Source organism: Dipteris shenzhenensis, chromosome 30 (assembly GCF_047967505.1).
Source record: "Dipteris shenzhenensis isolate YYH24624 ecotype China chromosome 30, Dip_SZ_1.0, whole genome shotgun sequence".
Lineage (NCBI taxonomy): Eukaryota > Viridiplantae > Streptophyta > Polypodiopsida > Gleicheniales > Dipteridaceae > Dipteris > Dipteris shenzhenensis.
This window is the reverse complement of record NC_141625.1, coordinates 20,692,965-20,719,882: the sequence shown is the minus strand read 5'-3', so window position 1 is coordinate 20,719,882 and position 26,918 is coordinate 20,692,965. Positions and strand designations below refer to the sequence as shown.

The 26,918-nt window shown below is 46.5% G+C and overlaps 1 protein-coding gene across 1 annotated transcript in view; it reads right to left on the bottom strand.

The window, feature by feature from the left end:
* The window catches only part of LOC147881825 (Transducin/WD40 repeat-like superfamily protein), a 76,996-nt gene that overhangs the window by 39,347 nt on the left and 10,731 nt on the right, over nucleotides 1–26,918 (bottom strand). Inside the window, exon 9 of the mRNA XM_087401671.1 lies at nucleotides 11,280–11,355. Coding sequence (XP_087257797.1) covers nucleotides 11,280–11,355 — 76 coding nt within the window. The remainder of the gene's footprint in view (nucleotides 1–11,279; nucleotides 11,356–26,918) is intronic.

Sequence of the window (26,918 nt, the reverse complement as noted above, 5' to 3'; positions counted from 1 at the left end):
ACACGAGGCTACTCTTCACGCCTTCCCCCACACCACCCACTTCACCACCACCTAGGACCGTACCCTGTAATAACTGGTACGATGATAAGTATAAGGCTTTACGCCGTCAACTCAGATTCAAAACAAAAAACAGCATTCCGGGCGAACCAAAGACACTACGCGAGTACCATCGTCTGGAACGTAGGAAGAAACTTGACTTCGTGCGTCGGAACAAGGAGGAGCTACTAAACATTCTGTTCAATAACAACTCTAAGGACTTCTGGCGGAGATTTCTAGAGGGACGATGCCTCCCACCACTCACTAACACTCAGGTGTAATCTGATTATGCACACACGCTCTATGATATCCCAAATCAACCAGCCCCTAACCTATCACATATGCCACGCCCCACGTCCTGTACCCTCTTCACTAGGGAGGGGGGGGAGGTAAAGGATGCCGTAATGAAACTTCATGATGGCCGAGCGAAGGATCATGAGAGACTATGCACTGAGTTCATTGCATATGGGATTAAGCTCCTAGCCCCGATCTTAGCAAGCTATTTAATGAAGCCGTTTGCTTGGGGTCTCCACGCACCTGGACCATCAACACTATCTCACCCATCCACAAGGCAAGGGATCCCATGAACCCGGAGAACTACAAGACCATTATGATTGGACATGTCATGTCCAAGATTTATGCATCAGTACTTGATTCTGAGTTCAACAGATTTGCGGAGTGTCGAGGACTCAGAGCAGCGGGACAGGCCGGTTTGGGATCATGGGACCATGGATCATGGAAGCAAAGGATTTACTGTTGCTTTGTGGATTTCCCCAAGGCATTTGACACCGTTTTGAGAGCCCGCCTCATACGACGCCTACCAGATTTGGGTTACAACTAGGAGATCATTTTGGCTAGCATGGCACTTTATGAGCGAGTTTCAAGCAGAGTCCGGACAGGATCTGGTTGGATAGACGAGATCACGAGCATTATCGGGGTCAAACAAGGGTGCCCATTATCACCTACCTTGTTTGGCCTCTACATCGAGGAGCTTGAGATAGTGACGCAGGCACAGGGTGAGGTAGGTTGCTCCCTCGCGGGCACGCTGATCCGGATATTACTCTACGCAGATGACGTGGCTCTCTTGTCCTCCTCAGCAGAGAGGCTCCAGAGACACCTTGACGCACTACAGTCCTTTTGCGAGTCTCATGATTTGAAGGTCAACTTGGGTAAAACCAAGGTTATGATCTTCAATACATCTCGAGCCGTCATGCGCGATGAGCATTTCACATTTGATGGGTCCCCTGTTGAGGTAGTTTCATCATACACTTATCTTGGGGTCGTCTTTTCTGGACCCATCTTCACTATGAGACCCGCGATGCGTGCACGCCTGAGCAAAGGATATGCTTCATTGGCTAGGCTAGAGAGACAATGTTTCTGCTCTCACTTTCAGGATCCACGGACCAAAGGGTTTCTTTGACTCCTTGGTCCGCCCAACAGGGATGTATGGCAGTCCATGTTGACGGCCAAACTTGTCGGATACAGAGTGGGCCAACGTGGAGCGACTCCAGGTTCTCATGTTATCACGGATGATCTGTGGTAAGCCATTCGTCCCTCACCAAATCATTCAGGCGGAGTTTGGGTCACCCCCATTACAGCTAGATGTTGCATTTCAAGTAATTACGTATTTGTACCGAGTCAGGGAGTATGGGGAATACACATCTAGGCGTAGCAAGATACCATGGCTAGCACTGTCTTCTTCTATGGCACTTGCAGCAGGGGGGGACCAGAGGTGCTGGTATGCACAAACAGAGAGATGGTTTGCAGGACTAGGGCTCCACATGGACAGACTACCTTCTTTCCAGTACAGCATGGATGCTCCTTTCTCTCCCCTCCTATCCGTGAGAATCTACTACAGCTACACACATTCCGGACTTGGTTGGGCCCAAGTGATCTTCCAATGAAGCTAGGCTTCTATAGAGATCACTTCTTACATATCACAGCAGAGGGTTTCATTGATCCACCAGGATACACACAGATTCACCTACCCCACTCGCTGAGGATCTCTCTTGGACAGTTCCATGTCTCTTCACACAGACTTCGTATCGAGAGTGGCAGAGTAAAGCGGTTACCCCGAAAGAGGCGCATATGCACACTGTGTGACATGCAGGAGGTTGAGACAAAGGAGCATTTCATCTTCAGGTGTCATGTTTACTATGACATCCGAGGGCATTCTACTGCCTCTTCAGAGATAGTTATGGGGTTTTGGCCGTTTCCTCTCCTACCCAGACCAACGATGTTTGGCTGGTTTCATTCATGAGGTGCTCAAACAGCATGATAGGATACTCCGAGCACGGAGACAGGAGCAAACTTCTTCCTCGACTGATACCTCTCAGAGCTCTATCACGGCGTTCTTTTAGCCAGATCACATAGACCCCCACAAGGCGAGGCCTCGACATGACCGTGACTTGGAGCCTGTGACCCGACAGCTCAGACAGAGGATTGACTCACAAATCATACTTGGGGACATCCCCTCCTTGTTTAGGATCGGAGCCTGACCCACGGGAGTCACAGTGGCCCTGGTTAGACACAGAGCTACAACCAAGAGTGACTGCATCCTTGGGGGGCGATAGCGCTCTATTGCTAACCTCATGCCTCCACTTCCATAGCCTCATCCATCCTGATGTCCTGCTGATGATGATGATGGTTGTGATGATGTCGACGATGATGCTGAGATTGATATATCTAGTCGAGATATGACTATGTTGTACTTAGGAATTAGTACTGTCATTTTGCTTTTTTTTGCATTCTGCATTGGTATGGATGCTCGTTTAGTAGCTCCACTACCACAGCTCATTGTATCAGGTTTTTCACAGTCTCATAGACCATTCGGTCTTCCGAAGACTTTAATAAACTCTCTCTCTCTCTCTCTCTCTGTGGCTCGCTCGCCCCCCCCCCCTAGATCATATTGGCAGAGTTTGCTATGACACCACTGCAAATTGATGCATCTTCCAGACAGTGACATGGCTACTAGGGTATGGGCCTTGCCTAGCTGGAGACTATCGAGATTGGCATTAGGGTCATCCAGACGATTGGCCGAGAGTGGGGATAGCATACCTTGGTATGCACGCATATCCAAATGGTTTCATAGTCAAGGTATTTATATGGATCGCTTCCACCCTTTTAGTACAGCTTGGATGCCTAGACCCTCTAGATCCCACGATGAGATCAACTGTATCATACGGTTTAACCTACATCAGCTCTACACATCATGGACTTGAAGGGGGGACAAGGACTTCCCCACTAAGATGCAATTCTACCGCGACCACTTTCTGAGATCATAGGATGATTACCAGGCCCCAGTATCCGGAGGAAAGAGGGTCACAAACACACTAAGGATTACTATAGGACAGATGTGCGTCTCGTCTCACCAGCTAAGGATTGAGATAGGGAGGGCCACAGGCACACCTAGAGAGCAGTAGTGGTGGAGACAAAGGAGCGCATTCTATGCATTTGCCCTGCCTATTATGAGATACAAGGATGATACCACTGCTTCTTTCAAGAGGGACGAGTCTTGTAGAGATCTTCTTGTAGAGATCTTCTTGGAGAAGACTCTCAAGTCCCTCAGGAATAGAAAAATCATTATTTTTTTTTGGTTTTCTATTCTTAGAGGGATTGCACTGAACCTATCGAGGTCCAAGTTTGGATCAGCCCCTACTTGCCCTTGCTGCCTTTCTAGTGAGGAGAATGGCATCCAGCATTGTTTATAGAATTGCAGATAGAAAAAGGTCATCTCGAAGGAGACTATTACACTTTTGAGTACTTTCGTTCCCTTATTTTTCATCACCTGGGGCTCCGTGGCTTGCGTTCTCTTTTGGGGCCTCAGATCTTTTATGAGATGCATAGCTCCTCTTGGGCTCTTTCGATTCGACGACATTTAGTCGAGTCGTGCTCGCTGGATGATGTTCCCTCTTTCTCCTTACAAACCCGCACATGCCTTTGTGGATCCTTCTTTAAAGATCTTAGCGAGCATTTCAGTGTGGCATATTTGGAGATCTAAATCCAGAGGCACTTGACAGCTCCAAAGTCCACCCTTTTCACACTCAGGACGATATTTGGACAGACACTATACACACTCTAATGCCTTCGGTTGAGCATGCACGGGTCTTCTCAAGCAGTCTCTGCCACGAGCACTATCTTCCGCAGAGAGTGGAGTGGCTCCCCTTTCTTCCTGGAGTCCACCGCAAGTTTGAGGTTGCATTTTGAGCTTCAACCTTGTTGTACTTTCTCATTTTTATGAGCAGGTTGTTGACCCACTCAGGTAATTCTGTTTTTAATGCAATGCATGATGCACTTTTTCCATGAGCCTTGCTGTTGAGGCTTTTTTCATACTTCACAGAAGTCTTTTAATTGGGAAAAAAAAATTATGCCCACTCTTTACCTAGTAAAGCTTTAGTGAGTCTTTTTAGATCTCTTCCCAAGGATATTCTGCGACATTCCAGCCATCTAGTAGCCCTTCAATCATGCACTTCTTTGAGTTGAGCTACCTTTTCAGCGTGTTCTTTTATTCTTTTGCACCTGTGTATTTAAAGGGCTCCACTTTCCCTTCAAGCTTCTCTTGAGTCTCTCCATTAAGCTTCTTATTCATATCTTACATCTGAATAGAGATTAACTCCTCATCTAAAGCTGAGTGAGAAGTTGATTGTTCAGTCTAAGTTCAGCAACTTTCACTCTCACCTATAGTTCATGAAATTTGTTTGTCTTCCTTTCGGAGAAGGAGAATCTATTGATGGACAAGAAGTATGACTTTATTCTCCCTGCAACTGTTACAGCACAGAAAAGAAGAAGTATGATTTCAATCTACTTGGTCCTCTTGCAACACAGGAATCTCTCTCTCTCCCTCCCTCGCTCCCTGCCCCCCCGCCCCCCCAACTTTGATCATGCTCTTGATCTACCCTACGTAAGTCATCTAGCTCACAAGCTCCTGGATCTACTTGGAGATCATGCAGACCTCACCCTTGTCTCAGTGGTATAGGACGCGGCAGCTAGATCCTTCCCCACGAGCCAATGTGCAGCACATGTCCTAGTTGGGGCAAGCCTTGAGCCATATCCCAACACAGGAGGCATAGCGGATTGCATGACGACTTACACGTCGTAAGAGGCAGGCTTTCCTCACACACAAGATGGAGGAAGTGATCCGGACTTTTTGATTGGGGTACCCTACCATTGGATGGGGACTTCTATCTGAGGAGACGCCGCCTATACCCATCACATATCCAGGGGTTTGACATACTTATGTGAGTTCGCTCTATACTTGACAATCAACCTTGGAAAGGCCAAGGTTATGATCTTCAACACCTCACGTGCTATACTACATCGACATAGATTCACTTACCAGGGTGAGCCCGTAGAGATAGTGCAGTCCTACACATACTTGGGGGCAGTCTTCAAAGGGCTAGTTTACAAGATGGTCTATGCGGCCAAAGCCCGACTCACACGAGGACACTAAGCTTTGGCCCTACTAGAGAGGCACTACTTTCAAGTGCACTTCTAGGACCCACCAACGAAGGGCTAGCTTTTTAACACCTTAGCAACCTCTCAGCGACTAAGTGGAAGAGATTTGAGCGGCTATAGGTGATTATGGGTTCCAAGATGATTCGGAGCAAGCCCTCAGTCCCACATCAGATAGTGCAAGCAGACTTCACCATGACCCCACTCCAAGTTGATGTCCTTTTACAAACAATGACTATCCTCCATTGAGTATGGGCCTTTCCTCACTAGAGACTACTGAGATTGGCAATAGAATCCTCCATACAACTAGCAGAGAGGGGGGCTGATACATGGTATGCAAGTGTCTCCACATGGTTTGCCAATCCACGGTATCCAGATCGATCAGCTTTCCTCCTTCCAATACAGCATGGATACAACACTCGAGTCCATCCCTCGTGATGAGATTAACCGTATCATACGGTTAGACCTCCTCCAGCTCTATACGAGCTCTATACATCCCAAAATTGGGGAGGGGACCAGGAGTTTCCCACCAAGATCCAGTTCTATCATGATCACTTCCTGAGGTATCGGAGGATAATGTTAGATATCAATGCTCCACTCTCGTGTAACTACGCGGGAACCAGCTAACTCTACTTGTAAGCCCCCCATATGAGGAGAAGGCATTTGAGTAGCTCGGTTATCCGATAGGTCCTGGTTTGGACACCAGATGGGGGCCATGTGTGGCCTGATGGCTGGACGGAGTTGACACACTGCCGACGAGCCTACATGCAAGTGCGGGAAGGCATCCCATGACTGACCGCACTGAGGGTAGACGGAGCATTTCCCGGGGCAGCCTACTCTCGGGTTGCGGGGCCCGTTTGGATCCCCAGATGATCCCGGATGGCTCTGGGCCGAATGGATACCGTAGGTTAGTTGCTCTATTTTACACACCGGTTCTACCATGTGGTCGGTGGCCTATTTCGGGACTGACCCCCAGTCGACCGTTTTGGGCGGACTGGGTCGGTCACCCAATTGGGTCTAACCGACTACGACTGGTGGCTATATAAGAGCAAGCCCGTGAAGCCCATTTCATCATCTGGCTACAGCAACCCTGATTCCCTAGCATCTAGCCTCCGTCCTCTACTGTTTCCAGCACGCCATCGAAGCTTCTTTCACAGGAGCGCACGGTTGGGAGGCAACGCCATCTATTGTATCAATTCTACAGTAATCAAATTTTTTTGATTCTCCATACTATCTACTTTTCTCTCTTGCGTACAAGATCCTATTATCTATTGAACACAGACGTTGTATTGTTTTCTTACAGATAAGACTAATCATCAAACCCCAGTACCTTGAGGATAGAGAAGTCTCACATGCACTAAGGATGGCCACTCGACAAATGCGGGTCTCATCACATCAACTGGGGATCGAGGCACGGATAGTTGTAGGCATACCTAGGGAGCAGCAAATCTACCAATTATGTACCCTGGAGACAGTTGAGACAAAGGAGCATTTCGTGTGTATCTGCCCAGTCTATTATGAGATCCAAGGACGACACCACTGCCTCTTTCAAGAGGGGAACGGCTTTCGTCCACTCTCCCGACTGATCCACTTCCATGACCAGGTCTGCATAGGGCATCACAGAGAGACGCTCCTATGACAGCGCTCAGACAGTAGCAGACATTGACAGCACCACAAGACGCAGAGGTAGATCAGTCACAACGACATGTCACGAACTTTTATGCATTTGAGTCGGCCCTAGGACATAGTGGAGTGGAGAAGTTAGCAGATATGCGAGCAGAGATGTTTGGCGGGCTTCATCCATGAGGTAGTCAGGCACTGGGAGAGAATCCTTCGATCACGGAGACGGGAGTAGACTTCTTCCTTAGCAGATCCTTCTCAGAGCTCTATCATAGAGTTCTTCCTACGACGAGGCTTCGACATGATCGCGATCCAAAGCCAATGCCCCAAAAGTTCAAACAAAGGGTTGACACGCAGATTACACTTGGGGACATCCCCTCTTTGTTCAGAGTCGGAGCCCGACCAACAGGGGTTACTGTGACCCTTGTTAAACCCAAAGCTATGACTAGGAGATGTCCCAAAGCCGCACCTGTGAGCAGCTGACAACACTCTGTCCCCCATTTCATGCCTCCATTGCCTCATATACCCTAATGTCCTGATGACGATGATGATGATGATGATGAGGATGAGGATGAGGATGAGGATGAGGATGATGATGATGATGATGATGATGATGATAAGATTGATATGTAGTCGACCACTGACATGACTATGTTGTACTTAGTACTATCATTTTGCATTTTTGCATTCTGCATTGGTGTGGATGCTCGTTTAGTAGCTCCACCCTCACATCTCATTTGTACCAGGTTTTTCACAGTCTCATAGACCCATCAGTCTTCCGAAGACTTTAATAAACTTTCTGACTAGGAGATGTCCCAGAGCTGCACCTGTGAGCAGCCGACAGAACTCTGTCTCCAATTTCATGCCTCCATTGCCTCATCCACCCTGATGTCTTGATGACGATGATGATGATGAGGAGGAGGAGGATGATGAGATTGATATGCAATCGACCACTGACATGACTATGTTGTACTTAGTACTATCATTTTGCACTTTTGCATTCTGCATTCTGCATTGGTGTGGATGCTCGTTTAGTTCCACCTTCACAGCTCGTTTGTACCAAGTTTTTCACAGTCTCATAGACCCATCGGTCTTCCAAAGACTTTAATAAACTTTCTTTTTCTTTCCTCTCTCTCTCTCTCTCTCCTGAAGCAATATGGGTTTTTCCTAAAAGCAGTTGAGAGCTAAAACCCAACAAAACCTAATCACTAGCTCAAAAGCAACAAGAATATTGCAACTTAGAACAAAATGAATTGAAGAATCTTAGTGCATAGTTAATCGAACCCTTCGTACTATTAAGAAGGGACTAGACTATGTACTTTCAGGTAGTTGCATAGCATTTTCACTTCCTCAGCTCTACAAAACCATCAGCTCCATTACTCTTCTACAAGCATGCTCCAAACTACACAACCTTGTACAGATCTTCACTCACATGAATAAGTTGCATGGCCCCTAGATTCCAACATGACCAGTGTACGCATTCAAAATGCCAGATCAGTGGCTTGCATGGCCAGCCTAGTGCCCACCACTAAGGGTTAGACATCCACAAGGGAGAATATGTGAGAAAGAAGAAGTCATCAAGACACATACTCACCACTATGGAATCAACTTCCATGTAGAAAGCTCTCAATAGAGCAACCAGACCAGAAGAATTTGTTATAAACTCAGCGCACATTGACATTTACCAGAGAGTCGTTTTGTCACCTGCCTTCACTATTGAGTAATGAATGCCCTCATGGACACTAACACAAATTCACATCTAGAGAAGGAAACGTCTGCTCACACCAAGTAATAAAAACCCATGCAGGGGCGAGAACTGACACTGGCAAACAATCCAAAGTGCCCTGCATCCATTGATCACTCATCCTTGAGCTTAAAAAACAGCTGTGGACCCTATCACCAGATGACACACCTATCAAGCAAAAAACACTCAGTAAACTGTGTTGCATGCCTTTCATAAAAATAAGGATAAAGTACTTGCATACGTACTAATTATGGACCTTGTCAACTTCATAATCAGTGACAGAGTATTTGGACTGACACAGTGCACACTCTGATGGCCATTTGGGCGAGCGTGCAGGGATCCTCCAGAGCAGCCACTGCCAGGAAAGTTACTTTTTTCAGAGTTTGGAGGGGATCTCCTTTCTTCTCTGAGTTTCCTTCAGGGTTGAGATGGCATTTTCAGCCTCCGCCTTGGGTATTTATTAGCTCACTTTGAGCTGTTTTTTTCCTCATGCATTGCATGATGTACTCCCACATTTGAGCTTGCTCTCGCAGTTTTCATTCATACTTTTTCTTGAAAAAAAAAAAAATCAGTGACAGCCGCAGAGCTGTCTCCTGTTCTGTTGAAGTATATCTCTTTCTATTGGCCAGCACATGGGACCTTTGTTTCTTTTCATTCTCATGAAATTGATTCTTGCAGCACTTTGCTTCTTCATGGCTTCTCTTTCACAATATTTGCAGGTGCCAATAGCCTTGTGATCTCAATTTCAGAGGCATAGAGTTCATTTATTATGTGCCTGTTCAGGTCTCTTTTGTCTGCTCTTCCTCTACCAATAGCATTGAGCCAGGTCCTCAATGAGTAAGGTCAGATGCAACATGCACAATACACGTAGCATTTGAATATTCAGGCTGGAAACTCAACAGCACGTTCAATTTCAATCAATTGCCTTGTTGACTTGATGTGATTGAGTAATGAAGGCAGCTCTTCCAACAGAGCCATCTTCAGGCCATAAAAGCCTTGCTTGAGGATACATTTGGCACTTTCATCGAAACACCAAACAACTCCAGGTAAACACGTGCGTCAGCAGCAATCTTGCAGTATCCATGTACTCGTCCTATTCACCCAACCCCAGAACAATGAATCCACTCGCTTTTGCATTTCTGAGGCCCCAGTTGGCTCTCCTTGCTGCTACAGAAGGTCTTTCATGCCACCCGCAAACATTCTCCACAGGCCTCCTTCAGAGATCTCAACAATTGGACAATGGAGTGGTTCAATGGAAAAGAATTGCACTCCTGTCAGATAAACATCAAACTCTGTCTCCATCAGCGTTGACGAAGGCAGCCTCACAAGCTTTAATTTTGAGAGATGTAATACCAAATGAGGCAGTTGAGAACTGCATCTCAGATCAAAAAATATTAATGCAATAGCAACAAGAATATTGCAACTCAAATTGAAAGAGTTGAGCAGTAGCTAATAGCAAAACACGGCCTTTATATCACTAAGAGAGAGCATACATATATAGTTTCAGGTAGCAACACAGCTAAGCCACAGCTCAAGTAGCATCAGTTCCATTCTTCTCTCTTAGAAACAAGCTCCAAACAACACGGCCTTCTACAGCCCTACAATCACGTGAATATCTTACAGCGACCTAGATTTCAGAATGGCCAAGTTACATGCCGCAACCTGCCAACTCACTGGCTACGTGGCCAGCCTAGCACTGGTGAGTAAGTGTTAAAATCCTTCAAAATTATCCCACTCTCAAACAGAGAAAATCTGTGACCTTCTCAACTGTTTTGTTATATCCCCATATAACACAATACACAAACATGTGAATCTACTCATCACGGATTTAGTGAGCCAACGTTTTTCCGCACGTATAACAGAATACGCAAACATATGAACCTGATTTAATCTACATCGTTCTATTTTTATTTGGCCACACACTAAGGTGCCTTATAATTTTAGGAAATGGGCTGATAATTCCATCTTTATTCTCTTTCTGTAGTTGTAAGCTCTAGCTGTATTTAGTTGCATGACCTCCATCAAACTGATCAGAAGCTCCAATCTGCCCATTGAGTGAATCCTTGGCTTTGAACTGCTTCGTCTTTCACCCTTTCAGGTTTCTTCCACAAGATCGTGTACTTGTCTTTTGAGCTCACTATCTAAAATGCATGTGCATCCATGTCCTTTTCTTTCCGTTTGATCCAGTACTTGTTTTATGCTTCCGTTTGCTCCAGTACTTAGTTGTAGCAATCTCCAAAAGAGGATGTCCAAACTTTTCCGCCATCTTACGTCCAACTTCCTCTTTTACAAGAAGACAACCACCTACACACTCTAACTCAAGACTAGGTTAAATAAGAATGAACAAAGGAATACCTTGAAGTTTCAAAACAACAACTCGTCTGCATTTGTTTGAATAATGCTACAAAGAAATAGCAGTATGACTCACCACTACAGGGCCGCCAGATGAAGACCATTTTTCTGACTCCCAACTATCAGTTTCCCAGATATGAAATGCCCCATCCCTGCATAACCATGTAAACCATTAACAATAAAACGTCAAACATGTGAGATGTTAATGCAGAAACCAACTTGTTAAGCAAGATTGATTGAATTGTGCAAAGCACCCCCCCCAAAAAAAAACAGACACACACACAAAACACTCCTAATCAGTTTGTCTGAGTAAAACACTTCATACGTCCACAAGTGACTATTATCTTGCTCCCATACAAGTATTGATGCCACTCTTTGAAGGAAAGTAGGACTGCCAACATTTCCTTGTCATATACTACTAAGTGACTCTTTGTCATCAAACTTTCTGCTTCCGAAAGCTATCACTTCATACTCTTGTCTTAAAATAGCCCTTAATCTTTTGCTAGTGGCATCTGCCTCCACAATGAAAGATCATGACAAGACACAATCTCAACATACCAGGACTAGGGCATGAGTCAAAGCATATTTCAAATCTTCAAAGTCGACCTATGCTTCTATTGAGCATGAAAAGGCGTCTTTCTTCAAGAGATCTATGAGGGGAGCTCCCCTTTTTGCAAAGATGGCATATGAAACACCTATAGAATGAGGCAAGGCCCAACAAATACTCTCAGCTGTTGCGTTGCATGGCAACAGCCACCATCTCTGGCCCATCCCTCATGCATTCGTCTTTGCGAGATCCACTCTGATCCCCTCTCTACCACAATGTGCCCGAGAAATTCGAACTCTTCTGCCATAAAAGTGATTTTACTCACATTAGCATAGAGCTGATGCAACCGCAAGATGTCCAGCACTCGTCTGATGTTCAATGTGCTCGAACTTGCTCTTGTTGTTAATCAAGATGTTAACAAAAAAAATCGAACACACATCAAAATAGAAGTAGCTGCAATATCTTGTCCATCTATGCTTGAACGGAGACCCGTACATTTGTCAACCCAAACGGCATCATCCCCTATACATATTCCCCTATTGTTGTATCTTGGTGAAGGGTTGTTCATCATTCATATGTTTTTTATGCCCTCTTTTTAGCAAGGAAAGCATCAAATAATAAAGAAAGTTAAAGTAAGGAAAACTTTGGGCTATAGGTGCCTAGAACTCATACATGCGCTTTAATATGCAAAGGTTCTTCTATGCTCATGAGCCTCTCTAGTGGTATCCTAACCTCAAATCTATTTTAGTAGTGAACACCTACGCAATCTATTTTAGTAGTGAAGAACTAGGCATCCTAGAGTTCATCCCACAAATCATCAATCCTTCGGATCGGAAACCTAATTTAATAGTGACCGTGTTGAGATTTCTATGATGAATGGTCATGCAATACAAGCCAACTTCCTTTTAACACAACGATTGGTGAGGCAAAAGGAGCTATGCTGTGAGAAATGACGCTCTTCTCTAGTATCTCTTTTACTTGATATTCTATGTCCCCTCATTCCACCTTAGAGAGACAATACAAAGCTTGCCAACCAACAGTTCACCAAGTGTGAGCATTATCCCTACAAATTAATATCAGCAAAGCTAAACCACTTGCGGGATATAAGCAAAAGTAGTCTTCCACCTTCCTAAGCCATTCCTCTACCACGTTAGGAGTTAGAGTATCCCCTTTGAATATATGTATCTTGTGCTTCTCCTTGACACTAAGTACATTTCACAAAACGACCCTAGCCCCGATCTTGGCAAATCCGTTCATTGAAGCGGTTTGCACCTATTTCCCCCGCACTTCGACCCCCAACACCATTATCCCAAGGTAGAGGATCCCATTAGTCTGAAAAATTATAGGACCATCATGATAGAACATGTTACGTCCAAGATTTATGCAACAGCACATGTTACCCGAGAGGTAGAGTGTGAGGGAGTCAAAGCAATGGGGCAAGCAAAGTTAGGCCACATTCGACCACATCTTTACACTAAGAGTTGTCATTGAGGGACGCCCAAGCACAGAAACAGATAGTATATTGTTGCTTTGCAAAGCCTTTGACACTGTACCATGAGCCCAACTATTCAAACTACGACAAGGCCTAGGGTACAAGCATCATCGAGATAGTTCGGACACTATATGAGCACGTTACGCAAAGTCAGAGACTGGGTCGACAAAGGAGATCATGACCATGATTAGGTTAAACAAGGTTGTTTGTTATCACCGACCTTGTTTGGCCTACACATCGGGGAGCTCGGTTCTTCATCACGACCTTGTTTGGCCTACACATCGGCGAGCTCGGTTCTTCATAGGCGCAGGTTTCCTTAGTCCGCTCCTTGATCCCGATTCGACTATATGCGGATAACGTGGTCCCTCCCCCTCGTCGGAGGGTCCCCAACGGCATTTGGACGCACTCCAGTCTTTCTGCGAGACAAGTGAGTTGAAGGTCAACCTAGGTAAAACCAAGGTCATGATCTTCAACGTACCCCAACCGGCCGCACGGAAAGAGTAGTTTACCTTTGACGGAGCCGGTGGAGATTGTTGCATCCTATGCATACCTAGGGGTTCTCTTTTCAAGCCTGACCTTCACGATGTGACCAGCTATGTAAGAAGGTGTTAATCATGGGAAAAAGATGTCAAACTGAGCGGGAGAGAGAGAAGGCGTCGCCTGTGTGACCACCAATAAGCATCTAGCTGGAGTTACCTGCATACAAGGCCACAACACCTCTAATCCACCTGTCGGAGAAACCAAGTCGCTACAAAGTGTCCTCTAGGAAGGGCCACTCCACCCCGTCATACGCCTTCTCAAAATACAAGAGTAGGATAGCGCGAGGCTGAGACTCCTCCTAGGACTAGTTAAGAGTCTCCGAAAAAATGAAAAATGTTGTCAAGATGCTACGTTCTAGAACAAACCTTGTATGAGTGTCACGGACGATGTCCACCAAATGTTCCGCAGAAGCAAACTCAAGACCTTAGCTAAGATCTTGTAGGCTATGTCCAACAAGGTGATCGGCCTCCACTATTGCAGGTATGCTCTATCGCCCCCTTTCGGGATCAAACAAATCCACCTCCGCTCAGGGACTGAGGAAGCAAGCATGTGTCAAAGATCGCTTGAAAAGTCCACCGGAGAGGGGTACACAAATGTGCTACCTGAAGCACCTAAAGAAAGTCTAGGTCAAGCCATCCTCTCCCGTAAAGGCAATGCCTGCAAAGCCTCCGAGAGCTCTTGGATCTATAAACGGCATCTCTAGCTATATGCTCATGCTCTGCGACACCACCGACAGGATGTGGTTCCAAACATTCTCCCTGACATCTATCACCGATCCGTGAGGAACTATTACAGCTACACACATTTCGAACTTGGTTGGGACCGAGTGAACTCCCAGTGAAGTTTAGCTTCTACAGAGACCACTTCTTACATAGCACAACAGAGGGTTTCATTGACCCACCAGGATACACGCAGATTCACCTACCCCACTTGCTGAGGATCTCTCTTGGGCAATTTCGAGTCTCTTCACACAGACTTCCTATCGAGAGCAGCTGAGCAGAACGACTAGCCAGGGAGAGGCGCATATGCACACTGTGTGACATGTAGGAGGTTGAGCCCGAGGAGCAATTCATCTTCAGGTGTCCTGTTTACTATAAGATCTGAGGGCGTTTCTACTACCTCTTCAGAGATAGCTATGGGATTTTGGCCCCTTTCCTCTCCTACCCAAACCAGCGGTGTTTGGCAGGTTTCATTCATGAGGTACTTGGGTCACAGTAGCCCTAGTTAGACGCAGAGCTACGACTGGGAGATGTGCCAGGACTGCACCTTTGAGTGGCCGACAGCAATCTATAGCCGACTTCATGCCTCCATTGCCTCATCCACCCTAATGTCCTGCTACTAATGATGATGATGATGATGTTGATGATGATGCTGAGATTGATATATAGTCGACCATCGACATGACTATGTTATACTTAAGACTTAGTACTACCATTCTGCATTTTTTGCATTTTGCATTGGTGTGGATGTTCGTTTAGTAGCTCCACTACCACAGCTCGTTTATACCAAGTTTTTCATAGTCTCATAGACCCATCGGTCTTCCGAAGACTTTAATAAACTTTCTTTCTTTCTTTCTGCCTAGAACAATTTCCGGTAAAACTCAGTGGTCATCTCAAGAATCTCTTAGGAATCCGAGTGCATAATGCCGTCCCAGCCACTTAATCACTGCAATTGTATCCCTACGGATCTAGGGCCTATGCTCTTAAAAAAACACATGGTCATCCTATCCCCCTATTGCACCCAGCGGGATTTGTAGGAGTTGATAGGAAAACTCTACATGTCGTATCTCTATATCATGTAGGTCCAACCGTGCGCACTCATATCTGAATGCCAACCACTACAATCAAAGATCCTACTCTTTGAAACACTCAATGGAAGCCAGGTCCCTCCTCAGAGCCTCCCGTGCTGTAAGAGCCGTTGCCGCTACAACACCTGGGATTGCAGCTCCTCGTTGTTCCTCCGAATCGCCTCTGCTGCCCACTCAGCCCATCCTCCCTCTTGGCTGTCAACCGATTGCGTCCATATCTATGTCACCGCCTGCTGCACTTCTTGCTCTTGTAACAGTGAGTCAAGGATGCGCATCCCCTTCTGGACAAGCCCTCGCTGAGGCTGCTCACGTTGCAAGATCACTGGGGAGTGGTCTAACATCATGGTACTTGCCAAAATACTAGAAGCTCCACCCCTATGCAGAGCCAAGTTTTCCACATAGGAGCGCTCTAGCCTCTCTAGGAGTCTATCGTACCTACTTGCCCAAAGGAAACTAAGGCTGCCTAGAAGCCTAGAGAACTCCGCGCCTATTCTTGGAGTTCCCAACCATAATCCCCTCCCAAAACTGCCCTGCTTGTGACCAGGTCTCCTTGAGCAAACACGTCCGCAGACACTGCTTGAGAAACTGAGATGCACGTTCCCCCACTCCTGTCTCTTGCCGGAGACCACACCTCTAGCCTCTCCTTGGCAAAAGATGATGACGTCGGCGAATGTCTGTTGCTGAAAACATATGCTCCTGGATCTGAAGGAAAGCCACCGATGTCCCAACCAATACCCTCTGAAGCTCCTGGCGAAGGATCAGGTATTGTGGCTGCTAACATGTACAGTCGTGGAGCCAATGCATGTTCCAACTCACAAGTGTCCAACTCATGAAGAAGCTTGAGGAAACAGAGCTCTCTTATCTGACCGCTAAGACTTCGAGGGGGATTTCGATGGAGACTAATCTAAATCCGTGTGTCTCCGTACCAAAGGCATAATAAGCTCCAAGCCAATCTTGAGGGCCCACTACATCATTCATGACACTTGACTATACATTGGGATAAAGACCAATGCGTGACTTGTGAGTAGTGTATCTTCGGTCCCAGACGGATGACGCCCATGGCATAACTTGTGGCCAGTCTCTCGGAGGGGAAGCCTAGCTCAAAAGTAGCCAAGTTGCCATGATTGATCCACATATCTACTCCTTGTGGGCCCATCCACTCCTCCATCACGTTGTAGATCTAGTCCTTCAACATTTGATCAAACAAAGAAGGAGTCCACTTTTCCTTGTTTATGGAAGCAAAAGCCGACCCCCCAAAAAGGGTGTGTACAAGAACCGACCACTCCGATCGAGATCCCTTTGAGGGGCTACAAGATCATAACCGTCAACTCTAGGGCGAGGGGGTATGCAGCGGGTATCTTTAGGTCGTTCTAGGGGACGATCCTCCAGCATTCCCTAGGCAGAGGCTGCCCACTACGAGGCCGCGGACTTGAAATCTAAGATGAGGAGTCTCCCAAAGAGGTTTTTGCGATGATGTTGTGACTCGTGTCCTGAAGACGGGAAACAGAACGGGGTTGGGATGAGAAGCCCACCACCTGGGAGGAGGAGGAGGGCTCTACTATGCTCTTGCCCGCAAGCTTTAGATAAGGGACATGGGGGGCGAGAGGAAGAGCAAGAAACTGCTGCCCCCTTCTCTGAGGGAGGAAAATCGAGGAAGGGGGGAGAGCTATAAACAGGAGGGCAGGTGGTGAGGGTGATCAATAGCTTCTTTTTTTTGGGGAGGAGGGGGGGCAAGGATCAGAGGGCACTAACACTGGTGGAACCCTCTGATTCTGATGCCAGCGGGTCGACTCCTTAGAACCCTATCCTGCTGACGACGGGGGAGGGGGGCTGCTTAAGCAGCATCCGAAGTCCCACCCTCCTATGAACGGGGGTAGTTCGCTGAAGTCTCCTCTGCCTACTTCCCCTGAGGCTAGGGGGGAGCCTACATCCTCTGACACAAGGAGTGGCCTCTAGCTCTATCCTCCTCCGCTCTCGCTATCTGGCACATCCCTTAAGGCATTCCTGTTGGGCTTCTTCCACTATACTCTAGTCCAAGCCCCTCCAGAAGACTCAACCCAAGATGTCTGCGACTCTATCTACTGACCTGCACACCCTTTGGGCGAGCAGTCCACTGCTTGGGGCGCGTTTGAAAGGGATCCTTGCTCTAGCCCCTTCTGCAATCCCTAGCCAGGTGTCCCATTCGCTTGCAGCACCGTAAGATTGTCTTGGCAAGCCTAAAATCACAACACACTGTCTAAAGAACTCTGCCCATGCTCATCTATGCAGACGATGTGGTATTCTTCGCAAAGAGCAAGGAGAGCTTGCAAGCACATTTGAATGCACTAAGAGAGTTTTGGAGACAATGGGGAATGCAAGTCAATATAGATAAGAAAAAACTGATAGTGATTGGGACACGTAATAAACATGTTGATGTCACCTTTGAAAGAGAGCCTTTGGAATAGTTAACACATCTAAATATCTAGGACTAGGATTCCTCGACAACTACAAATAGAATGCATGTGTGGAGAGGAGGATTCTGGGACGATTGAAAGATTTATATAGCTTCCAAAATGAATGCAAGAAGACACATTTGTCGAATCGGGAAATAAGAAAATTTCTATACACTATGCTTATGCAGACAATAATCCTTTACCGATGCCCAGCTTGAGCATTCGGATTTACTAGGAAAGAATAGAAACTGTGCATAAATGTTTCCTAATAGGGGAGTTGCAGGTTATTTAAAAAATACCCTATCCCATCCTACTGGCTCAACAAGTATGATACCTCTAGAAGAGGAAGCATTATGTTAATTCAAGGATTACCTCAACAAAGTTGAGAAGATGATTGCCAATAGGATACCAAACAAGGCGATGGAAGCTACACAAATCACGGGTTGGCACAAAGAAGGAATGAAGTGGATGGAATCATGGGATATAACAGCTACTACTATATCAGGGAGATAGTGACACAGAAAATGCTATATCCAGTTCTACAAACAGGAAATTAACTAAATGGACAGCTACAGAATGCAGAAATACCTCAACAAAGACAAATCAATATTTCAAATGGAATCTAATCTGCAAATCAGAAGCATTTCACATGATCTTGAAGTGGAGAGGAGAGGGTGGGCAAGACCCAAGATGCCCGAGGAAGAAAGGACCTGCAAAATCTGCCCACAAGGGAGGTAGAAAATGAGCAGCATGTACTCCTAAGATGTAGAGAAGGTTATGGGGACAGCAAAGATAGTTGCTGAAGCAGCCAGCCAAAAAGCTAGGAAGCTCCTTGAAAGAGGTTTTGGAACACCACAACAAGGTATTGGGACTAGCACAAAAGCTAGCCCAACAAGTACTCATGACATGACAAGTTTGTAATATTTTTTCTCACTAGATGTAAGGGATCACTATTAGTTGATAACGATCACCAGTCACATAGATCCTGAAGGGTTTCACCCAGCCTTTAATACAATCATATCAGATCATCTCTCTCTCTCTCTCTCTCTCTCTCTCTGAGGATACATACACTAAGAGAGGATACATACAATGAGAATTTGGCACACATCAAAGCAGCCACCCTTAGCATCAAATGGCCGGAATATGAAGATGAAGATGAAGACAGGACAGATTCCACAACTAATAAGCGCATGGCATAATTACATTCAGCACATGGGATATATGAATCAAGCTTCTTCACCAATCTTACAAGCTGAAAGAGACCAAGATATGGACAGCCAAGGAACTAACACGAGCTCAACAAAATCGAAAGTTAACGGAATTAGCCAAGGCCAAGGCTGCTAGAAAGGATGGAAAATGGGCAGTACATCATGAGGGTGTGGCCCTCATCAAGGTAACTTATAATACTTCAGGGATTAAATCCAAACCAAAATGCCCTCTGCCTTTAAATGATGTCTAGTTTTTTATTGTCTTGAGGTATCTTATAATAATTCGAAGTTGCTTTAAGCACTCCTTGGAAGCTGCCCTATGCCCTCCCTGAAAGGATGCATTAGCTGGTTTTTGGTTGTCGCATAGTCCCATGGACATTAATACTCTCTCTCTCTCTCTCTCTCTCTCTCTCTCTCTCTTGAGCACCTAACGCTATTTTGCTATGTTGTTTTTTGCTATTTTGATCACTAGCTTAGCACTTTAGCACTCAGCAAGGGCCTTAGTGAGCCCATAGCGGCTTGTATGAGTTACTTTTGGTTTTGTACTTTGTCTCATAGGCCCACGAGGCCTCTCGCAGACATTAATACATCTCTCTCTCTCTCTCTCTCTCTCTCTCTCTCTCTCTCTCTCTCTCTCTCTCTCACAGCTCCATCGCCCGTACAGCCCGCCGTACCCTCTAGCCCATCGTCCGTACGGCCCGTACGTCCGTACCCCCCTTCAGCATGTCGTCCATACAACCTCAGTCCGCATCAGCCTGTACCTCCGTACCAGCCCGTACCCTCTCCGTACATTCCGTCGTACGCTCTCCATATAGCAGTACCGTACACCTCCCGTACTCTCTCCGTACAAGCGTTTGCTCTTAAACCCCAAGCTAGGCTGAGCCCTTGGCCTAGCCCTCGGGGTTAGATATAGTCAAAGGGCGAGACAGATTTGCATGAGTCATTTCTGATGGAGTTCCCCAAGACAAAGCTGCTCCCCTCGACTCCAGCCAGCAAGAAGCCATCCTATCCTGATATGGCTTCAACACCCTCCCCCTATGCCTTAACATACCACAAATTTCAAAGCCAAGGAGATCCACATGAGAGGATTTATTTCTTAAAGCAAGAACTAAGGGATGCAAAGCTTCGAATTGCTTCTCTGGAGAAGGCAATTTCAGAAATGAAGAGCAATGGCAATCCAAGAAGTTTTACAGCAATGTAGTATTGCAGCTCCTGCACCACAGCTTGTGACCAAGGTACAAGTAATTGTCATTACTCAACTCAAATCTATAGGACAAGAAATTACAGCAACAATGCGTAACAAGATTGACAAATGTGATACTTCAAAGAAAAGATTTCAAGAACGAACAAACCAACAAGCTGAAGGGCACTAGAGTTTGGATATCTGAAGAGCTCACTCCGACTCAGCTCAAACAAAGAGCAAATGAACTTACCAAAGTGAAGGAAGCACGCAAAGGCAAAGGGGCAGTTTATCATGATGGGCAGGCACTCATTCGAGACTTCAAACCTAGACCCAAAGACTCTCAGTCTTAAACTAATGTTATTCAAACCGATTTCAGGGTAGTATTTGGAATCTAGTTGTTATGCTATAATAATTCCGAGCTGAGATGCCATGTGCATTGCTTGACTCTCTAGTCTCTCCAGATGTTGTAAGTCAATTTGACATTTTGCACTTTGTCCCATAGGCCCGTGAGGCCTCCCGAGGACGTTAATCTCAGCTGAGCTTGGGATAGTGCAAATACCCCACAAGTGACAGGGTATGGACGACATCTGCTTGAGCTGGGGGCAATCCACGACCTGATCATCTTTAATGGCCTTCACAGATGGCCATCTTCTGGGAGACTCACTTGCTTCCCACATGGTGGTGGATCTAGTACATTGGACTATCTACTAGGCCCACTAGACTTTGTCTCACGGATACACGACTTCGCCATAACCCCCCCCCCCCAACTCGGAGCTGATCACTCATACTTGACCTTCCATAACCCCCCCCCCCAACTCGGAGCTGATCACTCATACTAGGCCCACTAGACTTTGTCTCACGGATACACGACTTCGCCATAACCCCCCCCCCCCCAACTCGGAGCTGATCACTCATACTTGACCTTCCATATCGCCACTACCATGCCAACCACAAGGAGAGCTCCCCCCAGGCCCCCACGCACTCAAATCCACTTTGACTGTGCTCTTGACCCTGTATACATGAGCCATCTAGCCAGGGAGCTCCCGGCTATACTTGGAGATGACATAGACCTCACTAGTGCCTCCGACACCCTTGTCTCAGTGGTACAAGACACTGCTATCAGATCTTTCCCCACGCATGACTGTAAGACACGTTAAGACACGACACGTTAGACACGCTTCAGACACGAGTGTCTAAAGTGTCTTAAAGATAAGACACGTAAGACTCGTCGTTGTAATAATAAATATTTAATTAATATATGTATAATTATACAAGTGTACAACTTGCTAGCATAGCTAGCTACTTGATTCTAGAAGTACAATAAGCTACACTTAAACAATGCACTTGTACAATGTACTCAAGACTTAAAAGTTAAAGTTAAGACTCACTACTAAAGATCTTGCAAGTTAAGAGTCACAACTCAAGAGCTTGCAAGTCACGACTCACAACTTTAAAGATTTAAATTGACAATAGAATCTTGATATTCAAAAATCTAGATAAACAACTTAACAAGAGCCTAGAGGGCTACATAGATTATATACCAACATCATTAATCAATACACATAAATATCATGGCAATAGTCTGTCAATCACATGTGACATAAATGAAATATGCATCTCGATACATATAATTGAAAGGAAACTTTTGACTCTCAAGAGTCAAATCTCTCAAGGTTCATCCTATTCCGAATCTGCGAGGTCACTGCCATTGCTGGATTCGAAGTCACCATCAATGATAGCATAATTAATTCAAACTCGATGTTTGTTGTTACACCCAACCCACCCAAAAGAAAAAAAAAAACAAGAGTGTCTTAAGGTAAGACACGTGTCTTAAGTGTCTTATCATAAGACACGAGTGTCTTAACAACCATGTTCCCACGACCCAATCCAGGCGGACGGGAAGATGCCTCAGAACCCTTGGTTCAACGATGAGTGCCGAGAGGCGAGAGCCCACTTCACACAGCAGCAGACTTTGAGTCATCTAACGCCACTTGAAGCACAAAAGATCTATCGACGATTGACGCGCCGTAAGAGACAGGCTTTCCTCACACATAGGATGGATGAAATTGTCAAATCGTTCCGAGGAGGAGACCCGACCACTGGATGGGGATTTCTATCAGAGGGGAAGCCATCTATCCCCATTTCTGACCCAGATGTGTGGCACACGTATGCATGCTCCCTCTATGATGCCCAAATGCAGACACCGCTGGATATGTCCTCCACGCCTAGGCCCACCACCTGTCATCTATTCACCACACAGAACGTACGGGCTGCACTTCACCGTCTACACAATCGGAGAGCGCGGGACTACGAGGGCCTCCGGACTGAGCACTTTGCACATGGACAAGAGGTCCTAGCACAAATGTTCAACCGGGCTATTTGTCATGGATTCCCACCTTCTTGGACTACCACCGATACAAAACGCCGGGGACCCTATGGAGATGGGGAACTATCAGACCCTTATGATTGGCCACACTCTGGCCAAGATATATGAATCAGTTCTAGAGAGGGAACTCAGCAGTCATACAGAGGCTCGAGGGCAGCGGGCACTAGGACAGGCAGGATTCCGGAGACAGCACTCTACTCTAGATCACATCTTCACTTTGAAGGCTATCATTGAGGAGGCGAGGTCTACACACCAGAAAGTCTACACATGCTTTGTAGACTTTCGGAAGGCTTTTAACACTGTCCCACGATCTTGCACGATCAGGAGGTTACAGGAGCTGCAGATTCTAGAGACACTGATATGGGGGGTGATGAGCCTATATGAGTCAGTCAAAGGCCAAGTTCGTGTCCTAGGAGGCCTATCGGATTGGGTCGAGAGTACGATTGGAGTGAAGCAGGGATGCCCCCTCTCACCAACTCTCTTCGGGCTGTACATTGATGAGATCACCTCTTTCATAGACCACCTAGGGGGTGAAGGATCACCTTTGGCCGATCTCATGATACAGATATTGCTATACGCTGATGACATAGTCCTCATCTCATCCTCAACGGAGGGGCTGCAGAGACACTTGGAGGCCCTAGAGGTGTTCTGTGGAGAGAGAGACCTGACAGTCAACCTTGGGAAGACCAAGGTTATGGTCTTCAACACCTCACATGCAGTAATCCGACGACTCAATTTCACTTATCGAACCGAGCCAGTGGAGGTAGTGCAATCATACACATATTTGGGAGCCGTCTTCACAAGACCCCTTTTCACTATGACACATGCAACCCAAGCACGACTCACACAGAGACGGGGTGCTCTGGGCCGATTGGAGAGACAGTGTTTCCAGGCACACTTCCAAGATGCACCGACAAAGTGATGGCTTTTCGATACACTAGTGCGACCGACTACCATGTATGCAACACCTTTCTGGGGATGTGATCTACCGATAGCAATGTGGAAGACATTTGAGCGGTTACAGGTGACCATGGGATCTAGGATGATTCAAAGCAAGCCCTCAGTCCCGCATGAGATAGTACAAGCAGAGTTCGCCATGACACCACTACAAATTGATGCCATCTTTCAAACACTTACTTTCATCCATAGAGTCTAGGACTTACCCCATTGGAGACTGCCGAGGCTGGCTCCGAAGCCATCCAAACGACTAGCTAAGGGTGGGGCAAACACACGGTATCCACGTATATCCACATGGTTTGCCAGACACGGGATTCAGATGGACAGGCTCCCCCCCTTTCAATATAGTTTGGATGCACCCCCTGAGTCGATCCCGCAAGATGAGATTACAATCCTACCGTGACAATTTCGTGAATGTCTCAGAGGAGGGATTCATCGTCAGACGCCTATATCTCGAGGACAAAAGAGTCTCACATGCGCTGAGGATCGCCATTGGGCAGATGCAGGCTTCATCCCATCAGCTGAGGACGAGATCCGAGGACGATACCACTGCCTCTATCAGGACGGGAGTGGCTTCGGCCTACTATCACGCTTGATCCATCCATGACCAGGTCTGCATTGGGCTCTACCTGCTTGAGATGCGCCGATACAGGGAGACCTTGCTACGACAGATCAGAGAGCAACAGGAGGCAATCACACCACAGGATGTAGATGCTGACCACAAGTCGAGGGGTTACTCTAGAGAGCGCCCAGAGCACACTCGATTGAGGTTCGACCTATCACAGCTTTCCTCGGAGGGGACCGCCCGAGACGAGGGGTCACTTTGAACATAGCTCAACGGGTTCAAAGTTCGAGGAGACCACGCCCCCCTCGGATGCCACAGTATGAGACAGACAGACAGACTCAAATTCGAGACATTTTTACCGCTCATAGACAAGCCACCATAGTGCCCGGTTTCGGTTTTTGAGTTTCCAGTCCAGTTCCAGTTCTCAGCCTGCTCCCGATAGCAGATAGCACATGATATGATATGATATATTTTTTGTACTTGTTTTTGTTTGAGCCATTGAGCTCTCTCTCTCTCTCTCTCTCTCTCTCTCTCTCTCTCTCATATGGCCATGTATGATGATTTTGTGTCCCATAGGCCATGTATGGCCTTCCGTGGACCTTTAATAAAATTTCTTTCTTTCTTTCTTTCTCTCTATTCCATGCTCACTAGACCAGATGCATGACCCACAGGAGTGACCATAGCACTCATTCACCGCAGGGCTAGAGACTTCAGCCGCTGTACATGTCGACAATCGCCAGTGCCCTATCTCAGGGTTTCTGCCACCACCGCAGACAACCCTCTCCTAGGGTTGTACTCAAATAGCTTGTTCCTCTTTTGTGTACCAATGCCGTTATGGGCAGGCTTATGGATTATGGATTTTGCATTTGCCCTAGGTGTTGATGCCAGTTTAGCAGCTCTCCCCATCAGCTCACTGTATCAATTTCTTTTACTCTCATAAACCCTTTTTTGGCCTTCCAAAGACTTTTGATAGGCTTTCTTTCTTTCTTTCTTTCTCTCTCTCTCTCTTTTCAAAGACACACAAGCTCGTCTTGCCACATTGCGTCAACGATCGGTCTTACAGGATCACCCAAAGATATCTATGGATGAGCATCTCACACCCTTGTAGGTGGAGAGGCGTGCCTTGATACAACAGCGGGCCATGATCCACAAGGAGGGGAATTGAGCAATGGTTAACGCTGGGTGACTCCTTATAGGCCCCCGTTGGGCATTTGGTAGCCCCTCTACATAAGCGGGCTGGGTCTTCGAGACTCTGAACACCGCGACCTTGTCCTCACTGTCTGAAATTGCAACGATACCATATGGTTAGATCCAGAGAATTTCTCGAAGTCTTACACTGGACAAGACATAGCACTTTATACATAGACATACCAGAGCATCCTTTACCGGCCAGTTAGTGGATACACATGGAAGACAGCAGACAGACATGAGACGAGGGAAATAGGTAGAGTACGAGGATTAGGAGGGGTGGTAGTATTATACAAACTTTCCCTCATCGAGATGTAGAGAGGCGGGATAAACATTCTAGATTTTTATGGATCCAGATCTGCCATGACTCTCGATGGGAACTATTCACCATAGTATGCTAGTTCACCCCTGAGACATCCCATTTTGCCAGAGAGCTACCAGGGGAGGGGTCACCATTCACAGTCCTATATCCAGACATTATGGATTTCTTGAGTCGCAGAGTTGTTCTCCTTGTTGGGGGCTTCAACACGAGGATGGGTGCACGTCAGGTATCACTTTGGATTTCCAAAATGATCCCATGCTACTACCAGATGTTGATCTAGATGAGGAAGGTATGTCCCAAGTTTTCGCAGATAGGCGAGCCCGTCACATCATACGGGCATGCATTCTTGGCCATGGGCAGGATACATGCCTTATATATATAATGGTCTACATTGGGTTAGACATGATCCAAACAGAAGGTATCCTGCAGCAGAAGACTGATATAGCATCCCAGGAATTCACGCAGAAGTGTTTAACTACAAAATCCAAAACTTCTTCACTTGTGTGTAGTCAACAAACATGTGTGTATGTGCAATCCAGTAAATAGACAATGCTCCAAGAGAGATATAGCACCAACAAAATATATATTTCTGTCCTCAAATGGACACAATACAAAAGAGAGGTCCAGAGTCCCACCAAACCGTGGTCCTCTATCCTTACCAAAAGTTGTCCTACTATCTCTTTGGTGCTTCCAGATCCCTGAGCATGCATGCTCCTTGTTGAGCTTCTGTAGACTTAATCTCTGTGCCGTGATCTCTACACCAAGCTGCACTGGATGTCAGCCTAGGTGTGCAGCCCTTCAAGCTCTGTCTGCAACGCTTCTGCCCCTCTTTGTCCTCCTGGATGATGAATGCCCAAAGAGTGCTGATCTGATGCTCCAGTCTGCTTGCTGATTGCTGCTCTAGATGATGTGAAGTAAGGCCCAATGGCCTCCTTTTATAGGCATTGGTAGCCCAGGTAGGGCTGGCCCTGCCTGGCCACATGGCAGGCAGCCACTGGCCCAAGCCCTGCAGCCCTATCCCAACCTGATCTAGGCCCAGACCTGGCCCAAAATCGTCTACAGACAGGCATCCAGCCTGCCCTGTTGTT